Source organism: Oryctolagus cuniculus, chromosome 5 (assembly GCF_964237555.1).
Source record: "Oryctolagus cuniculus chromosome 5, mOryCun1.1, whole genome shotgun sequence".
NCBI lineage: Eukaryota > Metazoa > Chordata > Mammalia > Lagomorpha > Leporidae > Oryctolagus > Oryctolagus cuniculus.
Window position 1 is genome coordinate 62,423,371 of NC_091436.1, and position 27,671 is coordinate 62,451,041.

Below are 27,671 nucleotides of genomic sequence, written 5' to 3' on the forward strand. Positions count from 1 at the left end.
AGGAGATTATAGGCAACAACCAAGCTTAAATTGAGGGGTGGAGTGAGAGGAGGGATGAGAAAGAGAGTGGCAGGGCAACTGAGAACTTCAAGGAATCCTATTGTTCTAGTAGTGCTGAATTAGTTTAAAATCAGTGAGGGGGTGCCTTAATGTTAGGCATTTTATAGTAGGTTAAATGGGGCTTGTAGGTTCTGACCAGAGTCATGGCATAATGCCAGAGATATTTTAATAAGTAAGGAGCAACACAGAAGTAGTCAGAGGTTGCTACGTTTTATTTGAGGTGAAAAGAAGCAAGGAAATTTTATGTAGGAAAACTAGGAGACTCAGTGAAAAGGCAGAAATCAGGAGGCGGTAGGAGGACTGAGTGACAGAGGAGTTGAACTAGAGATCTGAGGACCATTTGAAAGGCTATAGCAATGGAAAAGGAGAGGACGTCCAAGATGGGCCTCGTCTGGCTGCTGAGTGGAAAGACAGTGAAAACTACAGCCCAAAATTAGTGGCCTGGGCTCAAGGGGAAGAGAGGGCCTCCACTGGTTTTTAAACTTGCAGAGTTACTACACGTGACCTTTTGAATGCTGCTACATGGAGACTGAGAACAAGGGACTGGGAGCCTGGGAGAAAGGCCTGGGTTCAGGCTCGGCGTCCTGCAGGGCTGCAGACGTTCACCTGGCACCTTTTGATGACTCATGTTTGTTCTGTCCCCTGTGTTTAGGACTATTGCTGGGAAGACCACGGCTATTCTTTGGTAAATCGCCTTTACCCTGACGTGGGACAGTTGATTGATGAAAAATTTCACATCGCTTACAATCTTACTTATAACACAATGGCAATGCACAAAGATGTTGATACCTCAATGCTTAGACGGGCTATTTGGAACTATATTCACTGCATGTTTGGCATAAGGTCAGTCTGTTTTCTTATGTTTATAAAGAGCTGTCTTCCGCTAGGAACAATGACGCAGGCACACAGAACACACATGCACAGACACCACCATCCCCTCCCCAGAAGCTTATTTTTATGTTTCTTATGCTTCAAAGAACCACAGGGCTGCAGCTGTGTGTGTGTGTGTGTATATATATATATTTTTTTTCCTTTCTCTCTCCTAGTTAGGCAGCAGGGAGAGATAGGGACAGTGACAAGAGTTAAATGACAGCTGTCTCTAGGCAAGCCTGGTCCGTGAGCTGATGAAGAGGCCAGGCTTGCGACTCCATGTTTCTGATCTCCTGACATGCTCCTATTCCTGTGGATCGTCCTTCCCCCTAGGTCTCAGCCACATCCCCACGTTATGTAGGAAATGCAGCCGCCTGCCTACTCACGTGTGTACACAAGCTCCTTGCTGCACTGCCTCCTGGTTATCTTAGCTATGAAATGAATAGCAAGGAAAGCTTGACTTTATCAGTGACTCTGGTCAAAATCTACAAACTCCATTTAACCTACTCTAAACTGCTCCGGCATTTAAAGCACATCTGACCAATTTTAGACCGAGTTCCAGAATCAGTGGCAAGACTGTTGACTTTTAGTCTCCCGAATGGTTGTAGGATGAGAACTCTCCCCCTTTTCCACTAAAAACCCAGTAGGCGACCTTAGGGCCTGTGTGATCAAGAATCTAGCGCCTGGTGGGGCAGGGCAAGTGGTGATGCACGTGACCTCCTGACTTGAAGCAGAACAGCCATTGCTTAGTGTAGACATTGAGGTCACACCCAGGCCACATCCCCTGCCCCACAATGTTTTCTGTTCTAACTACAGAAACTCCTGGAAACGTGAGTTTACAAATGCTAATTTTTGGGCCAGCGCTGTGGCTCACTTGGCTAATCCTCCGCCTGTGGTGCCAGTACCCCAGGTTCTAGTCCCGGTTGGGGTGCCAGATTCTGTCCCAGTTGCTCCTTTCAGTCCAGCTCTCTGCTGTGGCCCGGGAAGGCAGTGGAGGATGACCCAAATGCTTGGGCCCTGTACCCGCATGGGAGACCAGGAGGAAGCACCTGGCTCCTGGCTTCAGATCAGCACAGTGCGCCAGCCATAGCGGCCATTTGGGGGGGTGAACCAATGGAAGGAAGACTTTTCTTTCTCTCACTGTCTAAATCTGCCTGTCAAAAAAAAATTCTAATTTTTATAACATATTGGTAATAGCAGTAATAATTTGTTAATTTCTTACAGCAGTACTCATAAGCTCTGTTTCCAGAATTTGTTCATCACAATGTGGTTGCTTGCACATGACTGTAAATACACACTACTGCTTGGTACCCAGTGCTACAGTGTCAACTTCCAGCAGTGATTTGCTTGGGCACTGCACAATTTTCTGTTCCCCTCCCTATGTACTCTGCTTCTTATCCCCTTCCTACTCACTTATCCATCCTTAATTAAACATCGGAAAGCGATATCATTGTTGGCAGTAGCTGCCTACACAGAGAGGGAGAAAGAATACAGCACTTTCTATTTATGTACATAATTTCACAAGAAAAAAGATAATGCATTGAAAATCGTGTTATTCCCACTATGTCTTTTAACAGGTATGATGACTATGACTATGGTGAAATTAACCAGCTTTTGGATCGTAGCTTTAAAGTTTATATCAAAACTGTTGTTTGCACTCCTGAAAAGGTTACCAAAAGAATGTATGACAGCTTCTGGAGGCAGTTCAAGCACTCTGAGAAGGTACGTGCCCGTGCCCGTCGTGGCTCATTTACGCTGTGACACCCCCTCACCTGACACGTCGTCGGCTCTCAGTGCTCCCTGGGAAGGGAACCTCATTGTGGCGATGGAGAATAAAGGCAGGAGGGCATACTCACTGTCCAAGAGCTGGCAGAGCTGCTACTTAGGAAGAAGAAAACTATTTTGCTTTAGAGTTCTTCTTAATTGATTTGAAAGGCAAACAGATTTTTCCATCGGCTGGCCGATTCCCTAGATGCCCACAACAAAAAGTTTATAGAAAAAGTGATCAAAAGCTATTTATCTTGGTGCAAAAATATTTTGAAATCCATGCATATAAGGGGTCTTAGAGAAATTCTAGATTTCAGAATTTTCTTTGCACCAAAATAAACCTGTCATTCCATTCTATAAGTTACCTTGTATAACCAAAAGTGTCCACGCTCTTTGAAATATCTTTGTGGACGTTACTGAAGGATGTTTTGGCAAGGGAAGTTGGTGTTCTCATAAAGCAGTGTCGAGGTTTTCTGAAATGTCACAGCTCTCCCAGAAAAGAGATACCCAATATAAACAAAGGCTGAAAACATCCATCTAAAAAGAACATCAGTCAGCTTTTGTTTTTCTTCACTAAACCCAAGATGTGGAAGCTGATTGGTGGTGCGCTTCTCAAGGATAGAGCATACACAGACTTCTCCTCCTTGCCAGTGTCTAAACAAGACAGTATGACAGCTGTGTACGTAGCATTCACATCGGACAAGGGTACCTCGGAAAGTGGTGGAAAATGGCATTAATTAGAAGTTTACCTTGGAGCAAAAAAGTTTTGAAAGCCATGAAATTTCTTCATAATAGCCATCTTCCACAAATGTCTAAGCAAGCTGAAGATTATGTAAACTATGCAGGAGAATGGGTGTGGGTTCCGTGCAAACCCTTTGCCCTTTTACACGAGGGATGGGAGCAGCTACAGACTTCAGGGTCCTGGAACGAGTTTGCCATGATCCTGAGGGAACACCTGTACTGATCTGTGGTGTGTGTTCACTGATGCATTGAGAAACTGAATGCTTACACCTCTCCCTTATGTGATGTTGTGTTTCATATTTAGGTTCATGTTAATCTGCTTCTTATAGAAGCTCGGATGCAAGCAGAACTCCTTTATGCTCTGAGAGCCATTACTCGCTATATGACCTGAGGCCTTTCCTTCGCTGAAGATGAGTGGGGAGTGATCAGCGGATATAGTGTACAAGGGGAAGGTACCATGCCCCAGGACCAATGGTAGATCAAAAGAATTCAGAAATCCATTGTGCCACGATTCCTTTAGTTTCTGCTATTTTACTGTGGAAATACCACTGCTGGCACGAGCAGTGTGTGCCTGGCAGCTTCAAGTGTCGAGCTGTGAAGAAGAGCTGCCGTCCAGTGTTTTTGCTTTTTGACAGTATAAGATGCTGTGCAGCTGTTAATACAGCAGACAGTAACTCCAAATCCTGTTGCTTCTGTGTTAAATAAGATAACAAGAATTGGAGCATGCAAAGAATGGGACTTGGATAATGACTCAAGCTTTATACATAAAGAATTCTAGAAGATTTGGTGCTGCTACTCTGGCTGGTGGAATGAACAGATGGCTGTTCCAGTTAAGCTATTAGTAATAGACGTGAACACTGCTACTATCTGAGCCTTCATACATAATTTGTGTGGTTTCAAATTAAACTCGCATACATGTTAATTTTTTTGCATCTGAAAAATGCATAGAATTATTACTCACAGCTCAGCAAAGACCGTTTTGATGGTAACAGTTCATTTCTTTCTCTGTAGTTTTTTTTTTTTAAACTCAGTTATTGACTGATAACTACATTACAGTGGCATTCTTTAAGATTGCTTTTTGAGAAAAATGAAAGTATGCACATTATAAGAAAAACTGGCTATCTTTTGATACGCTGTTCCACGAGGTTCTCTGACGCTGGTGGCAGCGTCCCCTCGCGGCAGCGTTGCTGCGGACTGCTGTGCAGCCCCAGGGCGCGCCACCCCGTGCTCCCTACTTTAAAGGGCATGCAGCTCCTGAAATAATAAAGCTGGAAAATATTTTTAGTCAGGTTATCAAATTTGATTTACAAAAAAAGCTAACTTTGTTTGGAATACAGGTTTGGAAAAAAATGTATTAAGAACTTTGTATTCTGGAAGCGTGAATTGCTTTTGAAGTCTGTCAGTATTATTGGTATTTTTCAATAAAGAATAATGTTTCTCCAATTTTATTTGCTGTCTCAATCTCTTAGGAAGTCATGACTTCCAAATCAGTAATGGTGGTGAGTTTCTACTCGCTTTCCTAAGCCGAGCAGAGTCACACTGTCTTCAGAGGAAGAGGCTTCTGGGAAACAGAGCTCCTGGGGCCAGACTAAGACTCAAGGAGAGCTGGGTGTAGGGCTGCGTGCTTAGGAGCGGATGGGCAGAGCTTCGAGAACATGGAGGTGGAGGCAGAGCCTGTCCTGTGCTCGCTGCTTTCTGTTGCTGTAGCAGACTACTTGAGACTGGCTCATTTACATAGAAAAGCAGTGTCTTTCGGCTCACGGTTCTGGAGGCTGGAAAGTCCAAGATCCAATGGCTGCCTCTGGTGATGGGTGTATGGTATGTCAACTTGTGCTGGAAAAAGAAGGGAATGGGTATGGGGCAGAGAGAAAGGGGCCAAACTCCCACAGACAGCTAACCCATTCCTGGAGGACAGGAGTAATCGTGACCCCAGCACCTCCCGTTAGGCCCCCTCTCCTAGCACAGCTGCAATAAGGAATTAAGGTTGCAACTGCACATGAACTTGTGGGGACACAAACCATATTCAACACGCCAGTGAGCAGACAGGACTATGACCTTGGTAACGGTATTCTCGTCATTAGATTTTATATTTAAAGAACTGTTTCTTGATAGCCAGCAGCAGTACATGTGTGGTCCTGTACACGGGATTGTGTCACGCCATTGTTCTGTCTGCCGCCAGGCTGCCTCGCCACAGCAAAACCTGGGAACCCAACAAGTAACTGCACCGAACAGACACAGAATTGTACTCTTGCTCTTGCTTTTTATTCATTAGGAAATAGACTACTTAGTAGAGGCTCTAACCAACAGAATGATAACAGGACGAGATCAATAGATTGTGCCATCTTAGCTCACTGATGCCTATGATCCCTTTTCAAGAAGCCAAAGTGGAACCAAAAACTGTAATGAATAACAAAGGGTGTTTATACCTAAGGCCATGAAAGTGCTCGGGATACGAAGTTGATGTTTCAGTGCCTCCCACGGAACAGGTGCTTCCTCTAACTCTGTTTTCTCAAAGTCAGCATGCAGGATTTCTAATGTTACTATGGAATCTTTTGAAACAAATAGTTTCCAAGGTAATTGGGGAAGACAGAATGCTCTAAAGAGATATCAAAACCCGCCCCGACCAGAGGAAAATTCTTATCTAAAATAATCATGAAAATATTTCTGGCTGAAGTTCCTAGAATTCAATTTCTTAAAATCTGGGTATCTACGTTCATTGATAAAATTTGAAGAACTTTATTATTAGCTCAACCTTAATTAAGTATGTCTTACTATAAAAGTGGATTAAATTCCAAAGACATATTTATTCCCAATTATTTAGGCTTAACTTCATACATAAAGTGCTGATGTTTTAACAATTAATAGTGAAGGTGTGTTAATTCTGAGTGTAGCTATTCCATATCAGTTTGAATCCACTTTGCTACTGTTGGCAGGTAGGTAGGTAACTACAGCTCGTGGATAATCATATTTTCCATTGGCAAGATACTCCAGACGCTTATTAGCATATCTTTGTAGCTGTCAAGGGACAGTACAAGGCAGGTCGATGGGGGCAGGGAGGTGTGGGCAGCAAGATGGCAGGCAGACTGAGCTCTGTCCTCATCCTCCACCAGACCCTGAGTAGACGCAGACCCCGAGCCTTTGTGCGCACTCTAGAAACCGGCCAAGGCAGAGCCCTGGAGGAGGCTGCAGCAGATGGCTGGAAAGCGCCAGCATTTTGCTCACCATTCTCAACACTGCCTTGTGTGACCGGGAGGAATCTTCCCAAGTCTCAGTTCCTCCCTCGAGACAGAACACAAATAGAATTTCTGTTGGATGTTCTGACGTGGCAGGGGGCAGCCTGAGGGACTGATTTCTGTCTTCCTTCGGAGCTGTGGGTCGGGGAGTGGTGGCAGGGTTCGCCACCTGGAGTCTGCTGTGGGCCCACGCGACCAGCCTGGAGTGTGCAGTCCTGCAGGTGGTGTTGGGGGAGGAAGAGAGGACAGAGGCCTAGAAGCAGAAATGGAAACAGCTCCTGAGAAGCGGCAGGAGGGAGCTGCTTAAGGGAGTGGAGACAGTTCAAAGCAGCCATATGGTCAAGGATACTTCAAAAATATCCTGGAAAATAGCGTTAGATGATAAGGTTCATTTTCAGTAAGACCCCCCCGTACTGGAGCAGAAACACACAGCCTGGAGAAGACACACCCCAGAAAAGATTTGCGAGGTTCCAGCAGGTCTAAGCAGGCTCGTGGGTACAAGTCTCCCCTTGCACAAAGCTGATTGTGAAAACTGGGGCGAGTGGTGGTTTTTTCAAGTGCCCACATCTCAGCAGAAGATTGTAAGGCAAACAAAGGAATGGGGAATGTGGCTCAACCGAAGGAACCGATCTCCAGAAACTAACCCTGCAGAAATGAAAACCTACGACCACTTGAAGATAGTCAGCTAAAAGAGAATGGAGACAATTAAATGCAGTCAGAAAAAGAATGCATGGGCAAAATGAGAATGTCAATAAAGAGAACTAAAAAAGCAAACAAATTCTGCAGCTGAAAAATACAATAGCTGAACTGAAAGAATTCACAAGAGATTCAATAGCAGAACTCATACAGAAGAGCGAACCAGACAGGTCACTGGAAATCAGGTCAGAGCAAAGAAAGAATGAGACAAGGCCTACAAGAATTATGGAACATCATCAAGTGCACTAATGTGCGCATTATGGGAAATTCTAGAAAGAGCTAGAGAGCTTATCTAAGAAACAGCACAGGGGCCAGGCCATGGTGCAGAGTTAGGATGCTTGTGATACTGGCATCCACTTTCAGAGTGCCCGGCCAAGTCTGGGCTCCTCTGCTTCAGATCCAGCTCCCTGCTAATGTGCGTGGGAAAGCAGCAGAAGGTGGCCCAAGTGCTTGGACCCTTGACACTCAAAACAGGAGACCAGGATGGAGTTCCTGGCTCCTGGCTTCAGCCTGGTCCAGACCTGGATGTTGCAGCCACTTGAGGAGTGAACTGACAGATGTCATGTTTCATGCTACCTCTTCCTGCCCCATCTCTGCCTTTCAAATTAATTAATTAAATATTTTAATAAAAGTAATAATGGGCAAACATTTCCCAAATTTGAAGAAAGCAGCAGACACAGTAACTCATGAAGCCCAATGCACTTGCAAGCAGGATGAACAATCAAAGTGGAGAGGCAGAGCAAGACAGTGACCAGCCCAGATGCTCCATGCTCCGGCCAGCAGCTCCCACAGGGACCCCACCTTGCAGGGTCATTCACATACCAGGCCACCTTCACAAGAGCTTGCTAAGAAAGCCGGATGAGAGAACAGGGCGCCACGTTGTGCAGTGCAGGAAGAGGCCCCAGCTCCTGCTTGGAAGGCGGAGAGGAAGTAAGGTCCAGACTGGAAAAAATGATGCTGAAATTCATATGGAGACACAGGAGACCTCAAATAGCTAAAGCAATCTTGTACAACAAAATCAAAGCCGGAGGCATCACAACACCAGATTTCAGGACATACTACAGGGCAGTTGTTATCAAAACAGCATGGTACTGGTACAGAAACAGATGGATAGACCAATGGAACAGAATAGAAACACCAGAAATCAATCCAAACATCTACAGCCAACTTATATTTGATCAAGGATCCAAAACCAATCCCTGGAGTAAGGACAGTCTATTCAATAAATGGTGCTAGGGAAATTGTATTTCCATGTACAGAATCATGAAGCAAGACCGCTACCTTTCACCTTACACAAAAATTCACTCAACATGGATTAAAGACTTAAATCTATGACCCAACACCATCAAATTATTAGAGAGCTTTAGAGAAACCCTGCAAGATATAGGTACCGGCAAAGACTTCTTGGAAAAGACCCCAGAAGCACAGGCAGTCAAAGCCAAAATTAACATTAGGGATTGCATCAGATTGAGAAGTTTCTGTACTTCAAAAGATACAGTCAGGAAAGTGAAGAGGCAACCGACAAAATGGGAAAAGATATTTGCAAACTATGCAACAGATAAAGGGTTGATAAACAGAATCTACAAAGAAATCAAGAAACTCCACAACATCAAAACAAACAACCCACTTAAGAGATGGGCCAAGGACCTCAATAGACATTTTCAAAAGAGGAAATCCAAATGGCCAACAGACACATGAAAAAATGTTCAAGATCACTAGCAATCAGGGAAATGCAAATCAAAACCACAATGAGGTTTCACCTCACCCCGGTTAGAACGGCTCACATTCAGAAATCTACAAACAATAGATGCTGGCGAGGATGTGGGGAAAAAGGGACACTAACCCACTGTTGGTGGGAATGCAAACTGGTCAAGCCACTATGGAAGTCAGTCTGGAGATTCCTCAGAAACCTGAATATAACCCTACCATACAACCCAGCCATCCCACTCCTTGGAATTTACCCAAAGGAAATGAAATTGGCAAACAAAAAAGCTGTCTGCACATTAATGTTTATTGCAGCTCAATTCACAATAGCTAAGACCTGGAACCAACCCAAATGCCCATCAACAGTAGACTGGATAAAAAAAATTATGGGACATGTACTCTATAGAATACTATACAGCAGTCAAAAACAATGAAACCCGGTCATCTGCAACAAGATGGAGGAATCTGGAAAACATTATGCTGAGTGAATTAAGCCAGTCTCAAAGGGACAAATATCATATGTTCTCCCTGATTGGTGACAACTGAGTACCAAAGGGGAAACCTGTTGAAGTGAAATGGACACTATGAGAAACAGTGACTTGATCAGCCCTTGTCCTGACTGTTGAAATACAATGTAATACTTTATCCCTTTTAGTATTTTTTTTTTGTTCTAGTACTATTGGTTGAACTCTGTAATTAACACACAATTATTCTTAGGTGTTTAAATTTTAACTGAAAAGTGATCCCTGTTAAATATAAGAGTGGGAATAAGAGAGGGAGGAGATGTACAATTTGGGACATGCTCAATCGGACTTGCCCCAAATGGTGGAGTCAGAAATGCGCCAGGGGATTCCAATACAATGCCATCTTACTAGTACCAATGCCATCTTACTAGTCCAAGCGATCAATTTCTGTTCACAATTGATCACACTGATAGGTCTAAGAGTCAAAGGGATCACACAAACAAGACTAATGTCTGCTAATACTAACTGACAGAATCAAAAAGGGAGAGAACTATCCATCATGGGAAGCGGGATACACAGCAGACTCATAGAATGGCAGATGTCCTAAATAGCACTCTGGCCTCAGAATCAGCCCTTAAGGCATTCGGATCTGGCTGAGGAGCCCATGAGAGTATTTTAGGCGTGGAAAGCCAAGACACTCTGGAAAAAAAAAAAGACCTAAATGAATGATCTCTGCGAGTGAGATCCCAGTGGAAAGAACAGGGCCATCAAGGAAGGAGGTACTTTTCTCTGAAGGGAGGAGAGAACTTCCACTTTGACTATGACCCTGTCGGAATAAGATTGAAGTTGGTGAACTCAAAAGGCTTCCATAGCCTTGGCAACTCATGACTAGAGCCTAGGGAGATTACACCATAAAAAAGAGTGTCAAATTGTTAAGTCAACAACAGGAGTCACTGTGTACTTACTTCTCATGTGGGATCTGTCCTTAATGTGTTGTCCAATGTGAAGTAATGCTACAACTAGTACTGAAACAGTATTTTACACTTTGTGTTTCTGTGTGGGTGCAAACTGATGAAATATTTACTTAATATATACTGAATCGATCTTCTGTATATAAAGATAATTGAAAATGAATCTTGATGTGAATGGAATGGGAGAGGGAGTGGGAGATGGGAGGGGTGTGAGTGGGAGGGAAATTATGGGGGGAAGGAGCCAATGTAATCCATAAACTGTACTTTGGAAATTTATATTTACTAAATAAAAAAATACAGTCTATAAAAAAGCCCTATTGCACCAGCAAACAAAAATAAAAATAAAAAATAGGAATTACAAATTAAAAAGAAAGTTGTAAGTCACTGGCCTTAGGTAGAGTATCCAGTATTAACTAGATCTAGTATTAACATTCTGTGGTAAGGCTCCATCTCTCCTACTCTCTTTCTCTCTCTGCTCTGCTTACCTCACTTCTTACATTTTATTGGCTTTATTCTCCCATACTGCGTAACAGAAAGCCTAGCCACTCAGACCCCAGACCTCACTAGCAAAAAAGAACCAGAAGACTTGAAAAAGACTCTACCCCAGCTGTGGTACCTGCATGCCTGTTTGAGGCTAGGGTTGTGATTACAGGCACACACCCTGATTCACAGTCCCACACAAAGTGGGGATGAATTCCCCAGAGGAATATACCCAATGAAACTGAAAAGCATCCTGGAGGAAAACAAATGGTGTCTCCCACAAGGTTGGAGAGCTCTATAACAAGTGTAGCCAAAAAAAAAGAAAAAAAAAAGTTTGGAGAAGGTAGAGTTGTGAGTAGAATTTTTATATGCAATTAAAGTTAAAGTTAAGGTGTTACCATTTTAAAATCAATTACTATAACTTTAGGTTTTATATAATCGCCATGATAACCATAAAGAAAATATCCTTAGAATCTTCCTAAGAGAAAACAAAAAAGGAATCAAAGTATGTCATCATTAACAACAACAAAAAAATGAACTGGATCTGGCATTGAGGTGCAGTGGGCTAAGCCATCACCTGTGGCACCAGCATCCCAAATGGGCACTGGTCCATGTCCTGGTTGCTCCACTTCCAATCCAGCTCTCTGCTAATGTGCCTGGGAAAGCAGTGAAAGATGGCACACGTGATGGGTCCCTGCCATCCATGTGGGAGATCTGGAAGGAGTTCTAGGCTCCTGGCTTTGTCCTAGCCTAACCCTGGCAATTGCAGCTATCTGGGGAGTGAACCAGTGGATGGAAGCTAGTTTGCTTGCTTGCTCTCTCTCTCCCTCCCGCCCCCCTCTTTCTGTAACTCTGCCTTTCACATAAATAAATAAATCTTTAAAAAAAATCAATGAAGCACGAGAGGGGAAATGAGGAACCAAAATCTTCAAGACATACAGAAAACAATGAACAAAACAGCAACAGCAAGTCTTTCCCTCTCCGTAGTTTCTTAAATGGAAGTGGATTGAATCTGTGTCCGTAGATAAGGAATGAAAAAATAAACACATCTTTTAAAAAATAGACACAGATTGGTTGAATGTGTAAAGGAAGCAGGATCCAACTATATGCTAACCAGAAGATAGTTATTTTTAGAGCCAAGAATACACATAGCCTACAATTGCATGAATGTCAGCCACAGAGAGTCGGGTGACTACATCACATTGAACAAAACAGACTTTAGTCAAAGCTGTCACAAAAGCCAAAGAGGGGCTTGTTAGATTGGTATACAACGATAAGGCCAGTCCACCAGAAATAGGCAACACTTATAAATATAATTGCACCAAATGTCAGGACTCCTGAATAATCATATATGAGGGGCTGGCGCTGTAGGATAGCAGGTAAAGCTGCCGCCTGCAAAACCAGCATTCATTGTGGGCACCAGTTCAAGTCCCAGCTGCTCCACTTCCCATCCAGCCCCCTGCTAATGTGTGTGGGAAAGCATCAGGGGATGGCCCAAGTGCTTGGGTCCCTACACCTGCATGAGAGACCTGGAAGAAGCTCCTGGCTTCTCTGGCTTCTTTCTTTGGGCCAGTCCAGCTCTGGCTGTTGCAGCCATTTGGGGAATGAACCAGTGGAAGGAAGATCTCTCTCTCTCTCTCTCCCTCCCTCCCTCCCTCCCTCTGTAACTCTGCTTGTCAAATAAATCAATCTTAAAAAAAAATAATGAAACAATATAGGAATTAAATAACATATCCTAAAACAAACAATGACTCAAAGTGGAAATAACAAGGGAAACTAGAAAATATCTCCAGATGAAAGAAAAATGAGACACCATAGCAGAACTTACTGGATATAGTGAAAGCAGTGCTAAGAGGGAAATTTGCAGCCCCATGAGAAAAGAAGGGAGCTGACACTGTGGCACAATGGTTTAAGCCACTGCTTTCAATTCTGACATCCCACATCAGAGGCTGGTTCAAGTCCTACCTGCTCTGCTTCTGATCCAGCTCCTTGCTAATGTGTGAATGATGGCGCAAGTGCTTGGGCTCCTACCACCCATGTAGGGTACCTGGATGGAGTTTCTGGTTACTGATCACACCCAGCACTGGCTGTTGTAGCTATTTGTGGAGTGAACCATTGCATGGAAGATCCCTTGCTCTCTGTCTCACCCTGTCATTCTGCCTTTCAAGTAAATGAATAAATAAATAAATAAATAAATAAATCTTTTAAAAAAAAAACACTAAACAACAGCTCAAATCAACAACTTTGTATCTCAAGGAACTAGAGAAAGAACAAAGTCAGCAGAAGGAAAGAAATAATACTGATTTTAAAAGAAATAGGAAAACAACAGGAAAAAAATCAACTAGCAGGCATTCGGTACAGCAGTTGAGATGCCACTTGGAACTGTGGTTCATATGGGAGTGCCTGGATTCAAGTTTGGGCTCTACTTCCAAACCTAGCTTCCTGCTGTTGTGCACCTTGGGAAGTGATGGCTCAAGTACTAGGGTCCCTGTCATTGTGTTCGGGCTCCTGGCTTCACCTGGCCCAGTCCTAGCTACTGCAAGCATTTGGGAAGTAAACCAGTAGAAGAAAGTTTGCTCACACTTGCTCACTCATGGTCTCTCTGCCTTTCTTAAAGTTAGAAAAAAAATCAATGAAATTAACCATTGAGTTCTTTGAAAAGATCAAAATTGACAAACTTTAGCTAAATTAAGAAAAGGAAAGAAGGAAAATTCAAGTAACTAAAGCCATAAATGAGAGAAGGGACATTACAAATTGCTGTCACAGAAATAAAAACTATGAGAGAGTATTTTGTACACCAAAAAATAGATAATCCAGACACATATCACCTACCAAGATGGAATCATGAGGAAATAGAAAATCTGAATGGTATGAGGTTGAATCAATAACCAGAAACTTCCCAAAAAAGAAAGAATCAGGCTGAAATGGCTTCACTGGGGAATTCCATCAAACAGTTAAAGAATTCAGATCAATCCTCAAACTTGTCCAAAAACTTGGAGAAGGAAAAACTTCCAAGCTCATTCTAGGAGGCCAGTGTTACCGTGGTACCAAAGCCAGAGAGAGACATTATCAGGAAAGAAAGCTGTAGACCCACATCCCTGGTGAATATTGATGCAGAAACCTTAAAAGCACTAGCAGATAGAAGTCGACAATAAGTTAAAAGGATTATATATCATAACCAAGTGGGATTTCTGGAATGCAAGAATGGTTCATCATACAAACACCAGTTGATATAGTATATCATATTAAAATAAAGGAGGAAAAAAATCAGTTGATCTTCTCAACTGACAGAGAAAAAGCATTTGAAAAAATTCAACACTCATTCATGGTAACACTCAACAAACTAGCAGTAGGAGAAAATACCTCAACATAATAAAGGCCTTATGTGGAAAGCTAACAATTAGCATATTCAATGGTGGAAGACTGAAAGCTTTTCCTCTAAGATCAGGGACAAGACAAGGATGCCCACTCTCGCCTCATTTATAAAACCCACTCCTGGAAGTCCTGGTCAGAGCACTTCCTCCACACTGGAAAGGAAGAAGTGAAATCTATGCAGATGATGTGATCTTACACGTAGAAAACCTCAAAGATCGCACAAAATAACTGTGATGATAAACAAGTTCAGCAAGGTTCCAGGATACAAAACCAACACACAGAAATCAGCTGCCTTTCTTTTCTTTTCTTTTAAATAAGTTCATTTTTTTTTTCTCTCTCTCAGGGTCTGCATTCGTGGGAAGCTAGAGCCAGGAGCCAGGGCCCAACATCGAACCCAGGCACTTGGATGTGGGAGGCAGTGTCCTCACCAGTGTCTCAACCTCCAGGTCAGACAGCAGCCCCTCATTTGCATCTGTAGACTCTAGCAATGAACAGTCCAATCCTATTTACATTAGCATAAAAAAGTACGTAGGCAGCAGGGCCAGAGCCTTGGACCTCCGCGACCTCTGCAGACTGGATGTGCAGGGTGCACCTGCGAGGCTGCGGGTGCCCCAGGGGTTTGAACCCTGAGCCCTTTCTTCTTCCTCGCTGCCTTTCGTTGGGGAATGGTCTTGGCTACTCCAAACTTGATCAAAGTTTACATGCACGACGGTACTGGTGGAGGGCAACATACAGGAGACCGTATGGCATGGATAGAGGTGCAGGGAGGAGAGCCGTGGGGGAGAAGAACGTGAAGATGACTGAAATCCAGCTCCCCGATGGGAATGAACTCCTCTGGCAACATGACCAGTGAACTCGGGCACTCCAGACCAGACACATAAGAAGGGGAACGTGTTTCGTGAATCCCTGCTGCTTCGTGTCCCCATCCCTGTAGACTGGAGAAAGGCCATGTGACTCCAGCAAAGAATCCGTGGCAGCGTGGTTCTTGTTTGGGATTTTACTGCAACTGATGCCCTAGAAGAAGCACCATTCTGGAAAGCAGGTACCATAGTCTCACTGAGCGGGCAGAGCCTTGTGCACTGCTCTGGGCCGCAGGGCAGCCGGGGCTGTGACGGTGGCCTAATCACGCAATCCTTCCAGTACATCAAGGACAACTGAGGCCTGGACGCGGAGGAACCCCGCCCACAGGAAGCCATGGGTGAAACCTGTGACCTAACGATTCTGTGGCTAAGGACACTGGCTTTGTGGACATCCCTGGGCGGGAGACAGCCCCCATGAAGGCCATGGCCACACAGAGCCTGTGGCTCTTGCTACTGCTGCAGGCCAGTGTCCGTGTAGTTCTGTGGATCAGGCAGCAGACAACACCATGACCTGAGACTTTCCGGTGGTTGCCTATGGCTTTCAAAGAACCAACTTCCGGTATCACTAAATACTGGACTGTGAGGGACAGCTGGGGTCCACAGTGGGGCTCAGGCGGCTACGTAGAAACCATCAATGAGATGACCACTGTGGGATTGCCACAACAGGGATCCCACCATGGGAGCCCTTGATGGCGGGAACGGAGGAATTTTACCTGAAAATTGACTGTTTAAGGTAAAGCACTTGACACACTGGAGATCCAAGTGGTGATCTGGATTTTGCGACACCTTTCACAAGGATTATCCCCACTGCTGGGAACAGCTTCGTGATACTGAAGACCCGCTGCTAAATTCTAAGACTTCCGAATTTTCATTTTGAAAAGGATGTATGATGCCACCCTCTTACCTTTTAAAATATTCTAATTCAGTAAAACAAACAAACAAACAAACAAAACTTAGGAATAAACTAAAGGATGAAAATGTGCTGTGGGCTAAAGTTTTGTGACCCTCTCCTCTCCCCCACCTCAAATTCCTGTGCTGAAATCTAATCGCCACCCCACCCCGCAGTCCTGAGAGGTGTGGCTTTGGGAGATGGTTAGGTCAACAGGGTCCTGCCCCCAAGGTGGGAGAGGCCTGAGGGAGCTTATTCTGCCTGCCCACCTTGGAAGCCACAGCCAGAGGGCACCATCTGAGACCTTGAACTGCCCAGCCTTCAGAACCATGAGCAGAACATTTTTACTGTAATTTCAGTGACCCAGTCCACGGTAGTTTGTTAAACGGCCTGAATGGACTGAGACAGGATGAGAACTTTGTACTCTGAAAACTGTAACGCATCACTGCGAGAAAGTAAAAGCACAAATAAATGGAAAGGCATCGCACGCTCCTGGATCGGAAGATCTCATACTTCAAAGAGGCTGACACTAACCACAGCCGTCTACACAGCAAATGCAGTCTCCAGCAGTCTCCGCGGCATCTTTCGTAGGACTGGAACGTCCCACTCTAAAATTCACCCAGAATCTCAAGGGACCTTGAGTAGCCAACAGGACTTGAAAAAGCACAAAGCTGGAAGTCTCATTCTTCTTGATTTCAACACATACTGCTAGGGGCCAGCAATAATAAAAATACTGTAGTGTAGCACTGGCATAAAGACAAACATACAGACCGACGGAACAGGACAGAGAGCCTAGGAAGCACCCTTCACAGGTGCAGTCAAAGGGGCTTTGAAAGGGGTGTCAAAACCATGCAACGGGGAAAAGACAGCCTCTTCAAAAATGGTGTTGAGAAAGCTACATATCCACGCTTAATAAAGGAAGTCAGATCCTTACCTTACACCACATAAAAATTAACTCAACATAAAGATCTAAATGTGGGGCTGCTGCTGTGACATAGTGGGTAAAGCCATTGCCTGCCTTGCCAACATCCCATATGGGTGCCAGTTCAAGTCCTGGCTGCTCCACTTCCTATCCAGCTCTCTGCTAATGCGCTTGGAAAAGCAGCAGAAGATGGCCCAAGTATTTCCCCGCCACCCACATGGGAGACCCAGAAGAAGTACCTGGCTCCTGGCTTCAGCCTGGCCCAGCTCAGCCTGGTCATTGCAGCCACGTGGTGAGTGAACCAGAGGATGAAAGCTCGCTCGCTTGCACGTGCTCTCTCGTGCGCTTGCTTGCTCGCTCTCTCTCTCTCTCTCTCTCCTTCTCCATAACTCTGCCTTTCAAATAAGATAAATCAATCTTAAATTTAAAAAAAAAAAGTTCTAAATGTAAGATCTAAAAGTATAAAATTTCCAGGAAAAAGCAAAATGAGAAAGCTTCTTACCACTGGATTTGGCAATGATTTCTTAGATATGACACTGAACACAGGCAACAAAAGAAAAACTAGGCGAATGGAGTTACATACGACTTTAAAGCTTTCGTGGGAAGGACCCAACAGAATGAAAAGGCGACCTGGAGATAGGAGAAAATATTTCCAAATCACATGGCTGACGAAGGATTCACATACCTGGAATACATAAAGAATGCCTACAACTCAACAACAAGAAAACAACCCCACAACTAACCTAACTAAAAATGGGTAGGGTGGGTGTTTGACCTAGCGATTAACCTGCCATTTAGGACGGCTTCATCCCACGTTAGAATGTTTAGGTTGGAGTCCTAGCTTCACTCCCAACGCTAGCTTCCTGCCACTGTGCACCCTGGGAGATAGCAGATTATGGCTTAGGTAGTTGGGTTCCTGTCCTCTGTATAAGGGATCTGCATTGAATGTCTTGCTCTCAGTTTCAGCCTTGTCAAACCCTGGCTCTTGCAGGCATTTGGTGAGGGACCTGGCAGATGGAAATTCTGTGTGTGTGTGTGTGTGTGTGTGCTTCTCAAATTAAAAAAAAAAGACAAAGGACTAATACACACTTCTCCAAAGATGATATAAAAAATGGCCAAACAAAAATATGAAAGATGTTCAGTATGACAAGTTATAAGAGAAATTAATCAATACCACAATAAGATCATCTCACAACCATTAAGTCAGTTAACTATTAAAACAAAAAAAGCTGAGAGATCCAAGATGGCAGAATTGGGAGGGAGCCTGCTGCTCTAATCTACAGGAAGACAGTTTTTAAAAAGTGGAGATAGTGCAGTCTCAGGCAAGAGTTAGAGAGAAAACAGCAGAGGAAACTCCACACAAATTAGAGGGGCCCTGTGGAGCTATGTGGAGGGTGTGGACATGCACAAGTCAGCACCCCAGCAGCTGAGAGCTTCAGCACCAGCTTTGGAGCAGGCGATACTGGCCTGCAGCAACCCGAGCCAGCAGCGATAAAGCTGCAGGAAGAGCCTGGAGGGAATCTGGCTTGGAGCTCTGTGGGAGACAGCGTACCTGCCAACCTAGAGGAGAAAAAAAAGGGGGCACATCTCTCTCCCCCCAGCCACCCTGCACTGGCATCCTGTAACTAGCTAAGAAAGGGTGACCACCAATTTGAACAGACACAACAGCCGTGCCAGCTCATGTCCATGTACCCAGCGACCAGTAGAGATGCAAGGCCTGAATCCGGCTGGGAGAACTGACGAGGGACTGGGTGCTTGTGACTGTGGGAGTCTTGTGTGCTGGGGCTGTGAAAACACTGTGGCTGTGTGGGAGGGCGTAGGGTGTGACTGGGTCTGTGGGCGGCTCCACATGTTTGGGGCTCCCTGATTCCCTGGTGAAGGTCGTTGTTGTGGGATCCATGTTCACACCAAGGATTGCACAGATCCTTTGGGTGGTTCTTGGGGCATAAAGGATGAATATTGTACCCAATGGGGCTAGTGCCCAGGCACTGGTCTCATCTGAGGAGAGAGTGAGACAATGTCAACAGAGTAGAACAAACTTCCCTCTGATAAAAAAAAAAAAAAGAGAGAGAGAGAGATTTAGCATGCCCAACCTGGGTGTCACCTTGGAGACTCTCTTCACCCTAGAGCTCTGAACAGAGCTCCCCTAGCCACACCCACCACACACCTCTGGGTATTCAATGAAAAAGTGGATATTCCACTAAGGCCATCACAGGGAAAACACAAAAAGAAACCAACAACATCTCCACAAATGTCAAATAATAAACGCAGCAATACAAGAAATAAGAATAAGGAAGACAACATTATGCTTCAAAAAGAACACAACATTTCAATACTAGAATGCAAAGATGAAGAGACTGAAGAAATGCCAGAAATGGAATTCAAAAAATTGATCACAGGATTACTTAGAAGTAGTCAGAAGCAAATCCATGAACTAATGAAATCCATATATCACATGAAAGAAGACTTCTCCCATGAAACTGAGATCTTTAAATGAAATCTTGGAAATGAAGAAGTCAACAGAATAAATAAAAAATGCAGTTGAAAGGTTTAACAGACTCGGTAAGGTAGAAGAAAAAAATATCTGATTTAGAAGACAAATATGTGTAAATTTTACAGTCAGACCAAAATGAAAGAAGAAAGTAGAAAACTAAAATACAGTCTTGGAGATTTATGGAATACTATCAAACGACCCAACATGTGGGACTTAGGAATTCCTGAAGGCGTGAAAAGAGAGAATGGATTAGAAGGCCTTTTTAGTGGAATAATTATAGAAAACTTCTATAATTTGGAGAAAGAGATGTTCTGGTGCAGGAAGCACATACAATTCCTAATAGACAAGACCAACAAAGATACAGGCAGACTGAAAGTGAAAGGATGGAAAAAGATATTCCATGCCAACAGAAACCAAAAAAGAGCTGGGGTAGCCATCCTAATATCAGACAAAATAGACTTCAACACAAAAACTGTTAAAAGAGGCAGAGAAGGGCACTATGCAATGATTAAGGGATCAATTCAACAGGAAAATATAACTATTATAAATGTATATGTACCTAATTACAGGGCACCTAGCTATTTAAAAGAAATGTTAAGGGATCTAAAGGGAGACATAGACTCCAATACAATAGTAATAGGGAACTTCAATATCCAACTTTCAGCAATGGACAGATCAACCAGACAGAAAATCAACAAGGAAACAAAAGAGTTAATCAACACTACAGACCAAATGGACCTAACAGATATCTACAGAACTTTCCAACCTACAGTTGCAGAATACACATCCTTTTCACCAGTGCATGGAACTTTCCCTAGGATTGACCACATACTAGGACATAATGGAAGTCTCAGCAAATTAAAAAAAATTGAAATCATACCATGCATCTTCTCAGACCACAGTGAAATAAAGCTGGAAATCAGCAACTCAGGAATCTCTAGAGCATATGCAAATACATGGAGACTGAACAACATGCTCCTGAATAAATAGTGGGCCATTGGAGAAATCAAAAGAGAAATTAAAAAAAATTTCTGGAAACAAATGAAGATGACAATACAATGTATCAAAACTTATGGAATAAAGCAAAAAAGTGTTAACAGGAATGGTTACAGCAATTGGTGCCTACATCAAGGAATTGGAAAGGCACCAAATAAATGAGCTATCAGTGTATCTCAAGAATCTAAGAAAACAACAGCAAACCAAACCCAAAACTAGTAGGAGAAAAGAAATAATTAAAATTAGAGAAGAAATCAACAAAATTGAAACAAAAAAATTACAAAAGATCAGTAAAACAAAGAGCTGGTTATTTCAAAAAATAAAAAGAAAATTGATACACCTTTGCCCAAAGTAACAAAAACAGAGAAGACCCAAATTAAAAATTAGATGTGAAAAAGGAAATGTAACAACAGACACCACAGAAATAAAATGAATCATCAGAGATTACTACAAAGAGCCTTATGCCAACAAACCAGGAAACCTAAAAGAAATGGATAGAGTCCTGGACATCTACAACCTACCTAAATTGATCCATGAAGACAGAAAACCTAAACAGACCCACAACGGAAACTGAATCAGTAATAAAGACTCTCCCAATAAAGAAAAGGCCAGGACTAGATGGCTTCATGTTGAATTCTACCAGACATTTAAAGAACTAACTCCAATTCTTCTAAAGCTATGTAAAACAATTGAAAGGGAGGGAATCCTCTCAAATTCTTTCTATGAAGCCAGCATCACCTTAATTCTTAAACCTGAAAAAGATGCAAAAGAAAAGAGAACTATAGACCAACTTCCCTGATGAACATAGACACAAAAATCCTCAACAAAATTCTAGCCAATTGAATCCAACAACACATCAGATAGATCATTCAACCAGACCAAGTGGAATTTATCCCTGGAATGCAGGGATGATTCAACATTTGCAAATCAATGTGATACATCACATTAACAAACTGCTGAACAAACCCCATCTCAATAGATGCAGAGAAAGCATTTGATAAAATACAATTTTATAAATAAAATACCTAAAATACAATTTCATGATGAAAACTCTAAGCAAATTGGGTACTGAAGGAACATTCCTCAACACAATCAAGGCAATTTATGACAAACCCACAGCCAGCATTCTACTGAATGGGGAAAAGCTGCAAGCATTCCCACTGAGATCTGGAATCAGACAAGAATGCCCACTCTCACCACTGCTATTCAGTATAGTCCTGGAAGTTTTAGCCAGAGCCATTAGGCAAGAAAAAGAAATCAAAGGGATACAAATTTGGAAGGAGGAAGTCAAAATATCCCTATTTGCAGATGACATAATTCTATATACAGGGTATCCAAAAGACTCCACTAAGAGACTATTAGAACTCATAGAAGAGTTTGGTAAAGTTGCAGGATATAAAATCAATACTCAATAATCAACAGCCTTTGTATATACAGACAATGCCACGGCTGAGAAAGAACTTTTAAGATCAATCCCATTCACAATAGCTACAAAAAATTTAAATACCTTGGAATAAACTTAACCAAGGATGTCAAAGATCTCTATGATGAGAATTACAAAACATTAAAGAAATAGAAGTTTAAAAAATGGAAAAATCTTCTATGTTCATGAATTGGAAGAATCAATATCATTAAAATGTCTATTCTTCCAAAAGCAATTACAGATTCAATGTGATAACAATCAAAATACCTAGGACATTCTTCTCAGATATAGAAAAAATGATGCTGAAATTCATATGGAAACACAGGAGACCTCAAATGGTTAAAGCAATCTTACACAACAAAAACAAATCCAGAGGCATCACAATATCAAATTTCAAGACACACTACAGGGCAGTTATAATCAAAACAGATGGATAGACCAATAGAAGGGAATAGAAATGCCAAAAAAAAAAAAAAAAAAAACAACAATCCATGCATCTACAACAAACTTATCTTTGACAAAGGAGCTAAAACCAATCCCTGGAGCAAGGACAGTCTCTTCAACAAATGGTGCTGGGAAAACTGGATCTCCACATGCAGAAGTACAAAGCAAGACCCCTATCTTACACCTTACACAAAAATCCACTCAAAATTGATTAAAGACCTAAATCTACAACCTGAAATCATCAAAGTATTAGAGAATACTGGGGAAACCCTGCAAGACATTGGTATAGGCAAAGACTTCTTGGAATAGACTCCAGAGGCACAGGCCATCAAAGCCCAAATTGACAAATATGATCACATCAAATTGAGAAGCTCTGCACTGCAAACAAAAAACTCAGCACAGTGAAGAGGCAATAAACAGAATGGGAGAAAATATTTTCAAACTAAGTAACTGATAAAGGATTAATCACCAGAATGTATAAAGAGATCAAGAAACTCAACAGCGACAAAACAAACAACCCAGTTAGGAAATGGGCAAAGGACTTAACAGGCATTTTTCAAAAGAGGAAATCCAGGCCGGCGCCACAGCTCACTAGGCTAATCCTCCGCCTTGCGGCACCGGCACACCGGGTTCTAGTCCCGGTCGAGGCGCCGGATTCTGTCCCGGTTGCCCCTCTTCCAGGCCAGCTCTCTGCTGTGGCCAGGGAGTGCAGTGGAGGATAGCCCAAGTGCTTGGGCCCTGCACCCGCATGGGAGACCAGGATAAGTACCTGGCTCCTGCCATCAGATCAGCACAGTGCACCGGCCACAGCGCGCCAGCCACGGCAGCCATTTGAGGGTGAACCAATGGCAAAGGAAGACCTTTCTCTCTGTCCCTCTCTCTCACTGTCCACTCTGCCTGTCAAAAAATTAAAAAAATAAAAAATAAAAAGAGGAAATCCAAATGGCCAACAGACACATGAAAAAATGCTCAGGATCACTAGCTCTCAAGGAAATGCAAATCAAAACCACAATGAGGTTTCACCTCACCCCAGTTAGAATGGCTTTCATACAGAAATAAACAACAAATGCTAGCAAGGATATGGGGGGAAAGGCACCCTAATCCACTGAATGTAAACTGGAACAGCCACTGTGGAAGACACTCTGGAGACACCTCAAATCTGAATATAGACCCACCATATGACCCAGCCATCCTACTCCTGGGAATTTACCCAAAGCATATGAAAAAATTATCTGCACCCCCATGTTTACTGCAGCTCAATTCACAATAACTAAGATATGCAGTCAACCCAAATGCCTGTCAATTAAAGACTGGATAAAGAAATTATAGGATATGTATACCATACACAGCAGTTAAAAAAAGAAATCCAGTCATTTGCAACAAAATGGATGCTACTGGGAACCATTATACTTACTGAAATAAGCTGGCCTCAAAGGGACAAATACCATATGTTCTCCCTGACCTGGGATAACTAATAGAGCACCTAAAAGATAATCTACAGAAATGAAGTTGACACTACGAGAAGCAATGACTTTGAACAGCCCTTGTCTCAACTGTTGAGGAACAGGTTTTTCAGTTGAAATCCTTACTTAACATAGAGTTAGTCACATATGTATAAAGTTAGTTGAAAATAGATCTTTATAAAAAATAAGGATAGGGGCCAGCGCCACGGCTCAATAGGCTAATTCTCCACCTAGCAGCACCGGCACACCGGGTTCTGGTCCCGGTCGGGGCGCCGGATTCTTTCCCAGTTGCCCCTCTTCCAGGCCAGCTCTCTGCTGTGGCCCAGGAGGGCAGTGGAGGATGGCCCAAGTGCTTGGGCCCTGCACCCCATGGGAGACCAGGAGAGGCACGTGGCTCCTGCCTTCGGATCAGCGCAGTGCGCTGGCCACAGCATGCCAGCCGTGGCGGCAATTGGAGGGTGAACCAACAGCAGAAGGAAGACCTTTCTCTGTCTCTCTCTCTCACTATCCACTCTGCCTGTCAAAAAAAAATAATAATAATGAAATAAGGATAGGAATAAGAGGAGGAAGAGGGGTGGGAGAGTGGGTGGGAGGGTGGGAAGAATCACCATGTTCCTGAAGTTGTAATTCTGAAATGTATGAAGTTTGCATTCCTTAAATATAAGGTTTCTGGAGTTAGAGAGAGAGAGACCTTGAAAACACAGACAATGGTCTAGGAATCAGGACTTGGGCACTCACCAGACATGGAATGAGCCAGTGTCAGACTACAGAACCAAAAATAAATACATTTTATGTTTTCAAATACAAAAAAAAAAAAAAAAAGTAACAAAAATAACAAGTGCTGATGAGGATGTGGAGAAAGTAGACCCTTTGGACACATGTTGGTAGACAAGTGAAATGAAATTGTCACTACAGGAAACAGTATAGAGATTCCTCAAAAATTACAAAGACCTGTAGAATCACCATGTGACTCAGCTATCCCCCTCGCATGCACGCGCCCTCCCACATCCACATGCTAAAGCCGTGTGGGGTCTCTGCAAGGTAATTAGGATTAGTGCCCTGATCAGACGGGACCTCTCCGTCTCTCTACATGTGAGGACACAGCAGGAAGGCATCCCTCTGCAGACCAGGAACAGGACCCTCACCGGGACCTGCCTCAGCCAGCTCCTAAATCCTGAACTGCCCAGCCCTCAGAGGTGAGAGGAGTAAATTTCCATTGTCTAAGCCACTTGAACTGTGGTCTTCATGGCATAGCAGCCTGAAATAAGAAACCACTTCTGGTGTGGGTGCATTTACAAGAGAAATAAAAGGAAGATCTCAAAGAGGTATTGTTGTGCCCATATTCACGGCAGCGTTCTTCCCGGCAGCAGTGAAACAGAAGCGACCCAAGGACCCGCAGACAGATGAATGGATAAGCACGTGGTGTATACATTCAGCCTTCAAAAGAAAGGACACGCCGTCCCTGCTACAGCACGAACGCATGTTGAGGACGCTGTGCTGAGGGAATGAGCTACGTTACGCAAACACAGATGTGGCATGTTTCCACTTAACGTGGGACACCTGACGCGGTCACATTCACAGAAACAGAAAGGCCGCTGCTGCTTGCCAAGGGCTGGCGGAGGAGCAAGAAGAGTTACTTAACGGGTTTAGAGTTTCCGTTTACAAGATGACAAAGTTCTAGGGCTCTGTTGCCAAGCAATGTGAATATACTTACCACTGCTTGGAAGTGATTAAATGGTAAATTTGACGTTACGTGTTTATCACAGAGGTCAGCTGGCACCCGAGCCTGAGGGAGAGGGGGTGGCACTGGGGCTGAACAGGTGCCATGGCATCCCACCACGAGTTACAGCGTTAGTTATAAATACTGAGGAGGGGGCTGGAGGAGAATGAGTTCCATTTTCTTTTGTCCACTGCAAGTAGAAAATACAGTTTACTAATAATAAAATGCAGACTTAGGTCCTTAAACATTTTCTAGAGATTAGCCCTATAGCCTTAAACACATTCCATCTTTGGTGGGACTACTAACAACCACGTAGGGCTTACAGACTACGATGGCGTGAATGCCCCTAGAGGATTTTACTGAGTCCCAACCAGGGATGAGGCCCAGACAAGGATCACGCCCTGGAAAGTCATTTGGTCTGGGGATACAGGTTTCTTCTAACAGGCTTCAAGAGCCGCATGCAGCCTGGAGTGCCTGCCCTCATGGCATGTGTCTCGGATTTGAAATGAGCCGTTAATAACAGCTTCTCTCCAAACACAGGAGGAAATTTGCTTTTATTTCCAAATCTTTTTGATTTGGCTGGCGTAGGATAGCAGTGGTAATTGCAATTTGTTCTTTTAATCATGGATTGAATGGCCAAATGTCTCCAACGACAAATGGTGTCTTACGTCAGGACGAGTCCCCAATCACGTCACACAGGGCGCTGGGCAACTTTCCCATTGGATGGTTTGCTCTAAACTTCACCATGACCAATAGGTAGCATTCCCGTTTTACCAGAGAGCAAGCCACTTGCCCCAGGCCCACATGGCCAGCAGGGGGGAGGCCCAGGATTCCATCAGAAGCCTGCAATCTTTCTAAGACATTCTATCATCTCTTTAGACACAGAGAATTAGAAGAATGGTCTGGTCCATTTATTTTAAAGGAAAACAAAGAGGTAAAATCCTCCCCCTTTTCATCTGTTTTACTCATGGCATGAGAAGTAGAAGGTCCCAAGCATCCTTCTATTTTTTCCTGCTTGCTCCTTCTCCTAGCCTGAAGACCAGCATCATCTGATCAGAAAACGTAGTTTCAAAAGCAGTAAGAAGCCATCCAGATGCTCACCTTATATTTAACCTTATATTAGACCTTATATTTAAGGAATGCAAACTTCATACATTTCAGAATTACAACTTCAGTGCCGTGTTCGTTCATGTTGATTGCCAATCTTTCCCTACACAAAAGCTAACAGTCTTCACTGGCAGCCCATGTAACCACCACACCGGCAGGCACTCAGATCCCGAAGTTGTTACATAAGGATTTTTAAGCTAGAAATAAATTATTTCACAGGGAATCGAGGAAAAAGTCTCTGACTTAAACGTGCATATATTATCATCTCACACTTCTCATAGTAGAAAACATAACATGTGTTCATTTCTCCGTAATACCCGACAAGAGACAAGAGCTGTGTTATTTCACAACACTTAGCCTACTAACGTCAGCGCTTGAAAACCTCTCCGTGTTTGTGAATGTGGACGACAATGTTCACGTCTGTGACCGCTTCGTGGGAACGAGGGGGAGACCTGCTTTGCTGCTCCCGGGGCGAGTCTGGGTGGATCAGCAGGAAGGGATGGGCAGGGGCTCCAGGAAGGTGTGGTGCCTCTGAATGCGGCTCAGAAGCTGCTGTGCCACAGGTTTGAACTCTGTTTCCCAGTGGAGTTTGTGATAGTTTTTTAGGTCTTGGTCAAAACTGCCATCCAGCGCTAATTCTTCATCTGTATCGGAAAAATTTAAATTGCAGCAATTATTTGGAAACGCAAGAGACTTTAAGTTTTGAAGACAGGAGGGAAACTCATCCTGGGTCACTCTAAGCACCAAGACCCAAGACAAGACCTGTGGGTTAAAAGGCGCTTTCTGTTGTGTTTTGTTTGTCAGGAGAACTGCTTTCCTTTCCTTTGGGCTTTACAATTATTTTTCAATGAATATATTTTAACCTCTTGATTCAAAAGGGTAATAACTTTTTTAAAAATTCTAGATTGAATTGAGCTCTTTTTTCAGTGAATCCTTTAGGTTTTTGTATGTGAGTTTACAACCAAAAGTCAGATTACAATTCCTCACTAGAA

At 43.3% G+C, this 27,671-nt stretch overlaps 2 protein-coding genes across 13 annotated transcripts in view; one reads left to right on the plus strand and one right to left on the minus strand.

Moving 5' to 3' along the window:
- The window catches only part of SESN1 (sestrin 1), a 116,586-nt gene extending 111,705 nt beyond the window's left edge, over window positions 1–4,881 (plus strand). For all 3 annotated transcript variants that reach the window (XM_008263340.4, XM_070073725.1, XM_051854451.2), the window contains 3 exons: window positions 713–903; window positions 2,508–2,652; window positions 3,743–4,881. In XM_008263340.4, coding sequence (XP_008261562.2) covers window positions 713–903; window positions 2,508–2,652; window positions 3,743–3,829 — 423 coding nt within the window. In that variant the 3' untranslated portion in view covers window positions 3,830–4,881. The remainder of the gene's footprint in view (window positions 1–712; window positions 904–2,507; window positions 2,653–3,742) is intronic.
- Window positions 3,747–27,671, minus strand: part of ARMC2 (armadillo repeat containing 2) — a 143,417-nt gene continuing 119,492 nt past the window's right edge. For 8 of the 10 annotated variants that reach the window (XM_070073724.1, XM_070073718.1, XM_070073721.1 and 5 more), the window contains one exon: window positions 26,919–27,323. In XM_070073724.1, coding sequence (XP_069929825.1) covers window positions 27,166–27,323 — 158 coding nt within the window. In that variant the 3' untranslated portion in view covers window positions 26,919–27,165. Of the gene's footprint in view, window positions 5,272–5,678; window positions 27,324–27,671 lie in introns of those variants that run through there. The other 2 variants (XM_070073719.1, XM_070073715.1) reach the window with 2 other exon arrangements.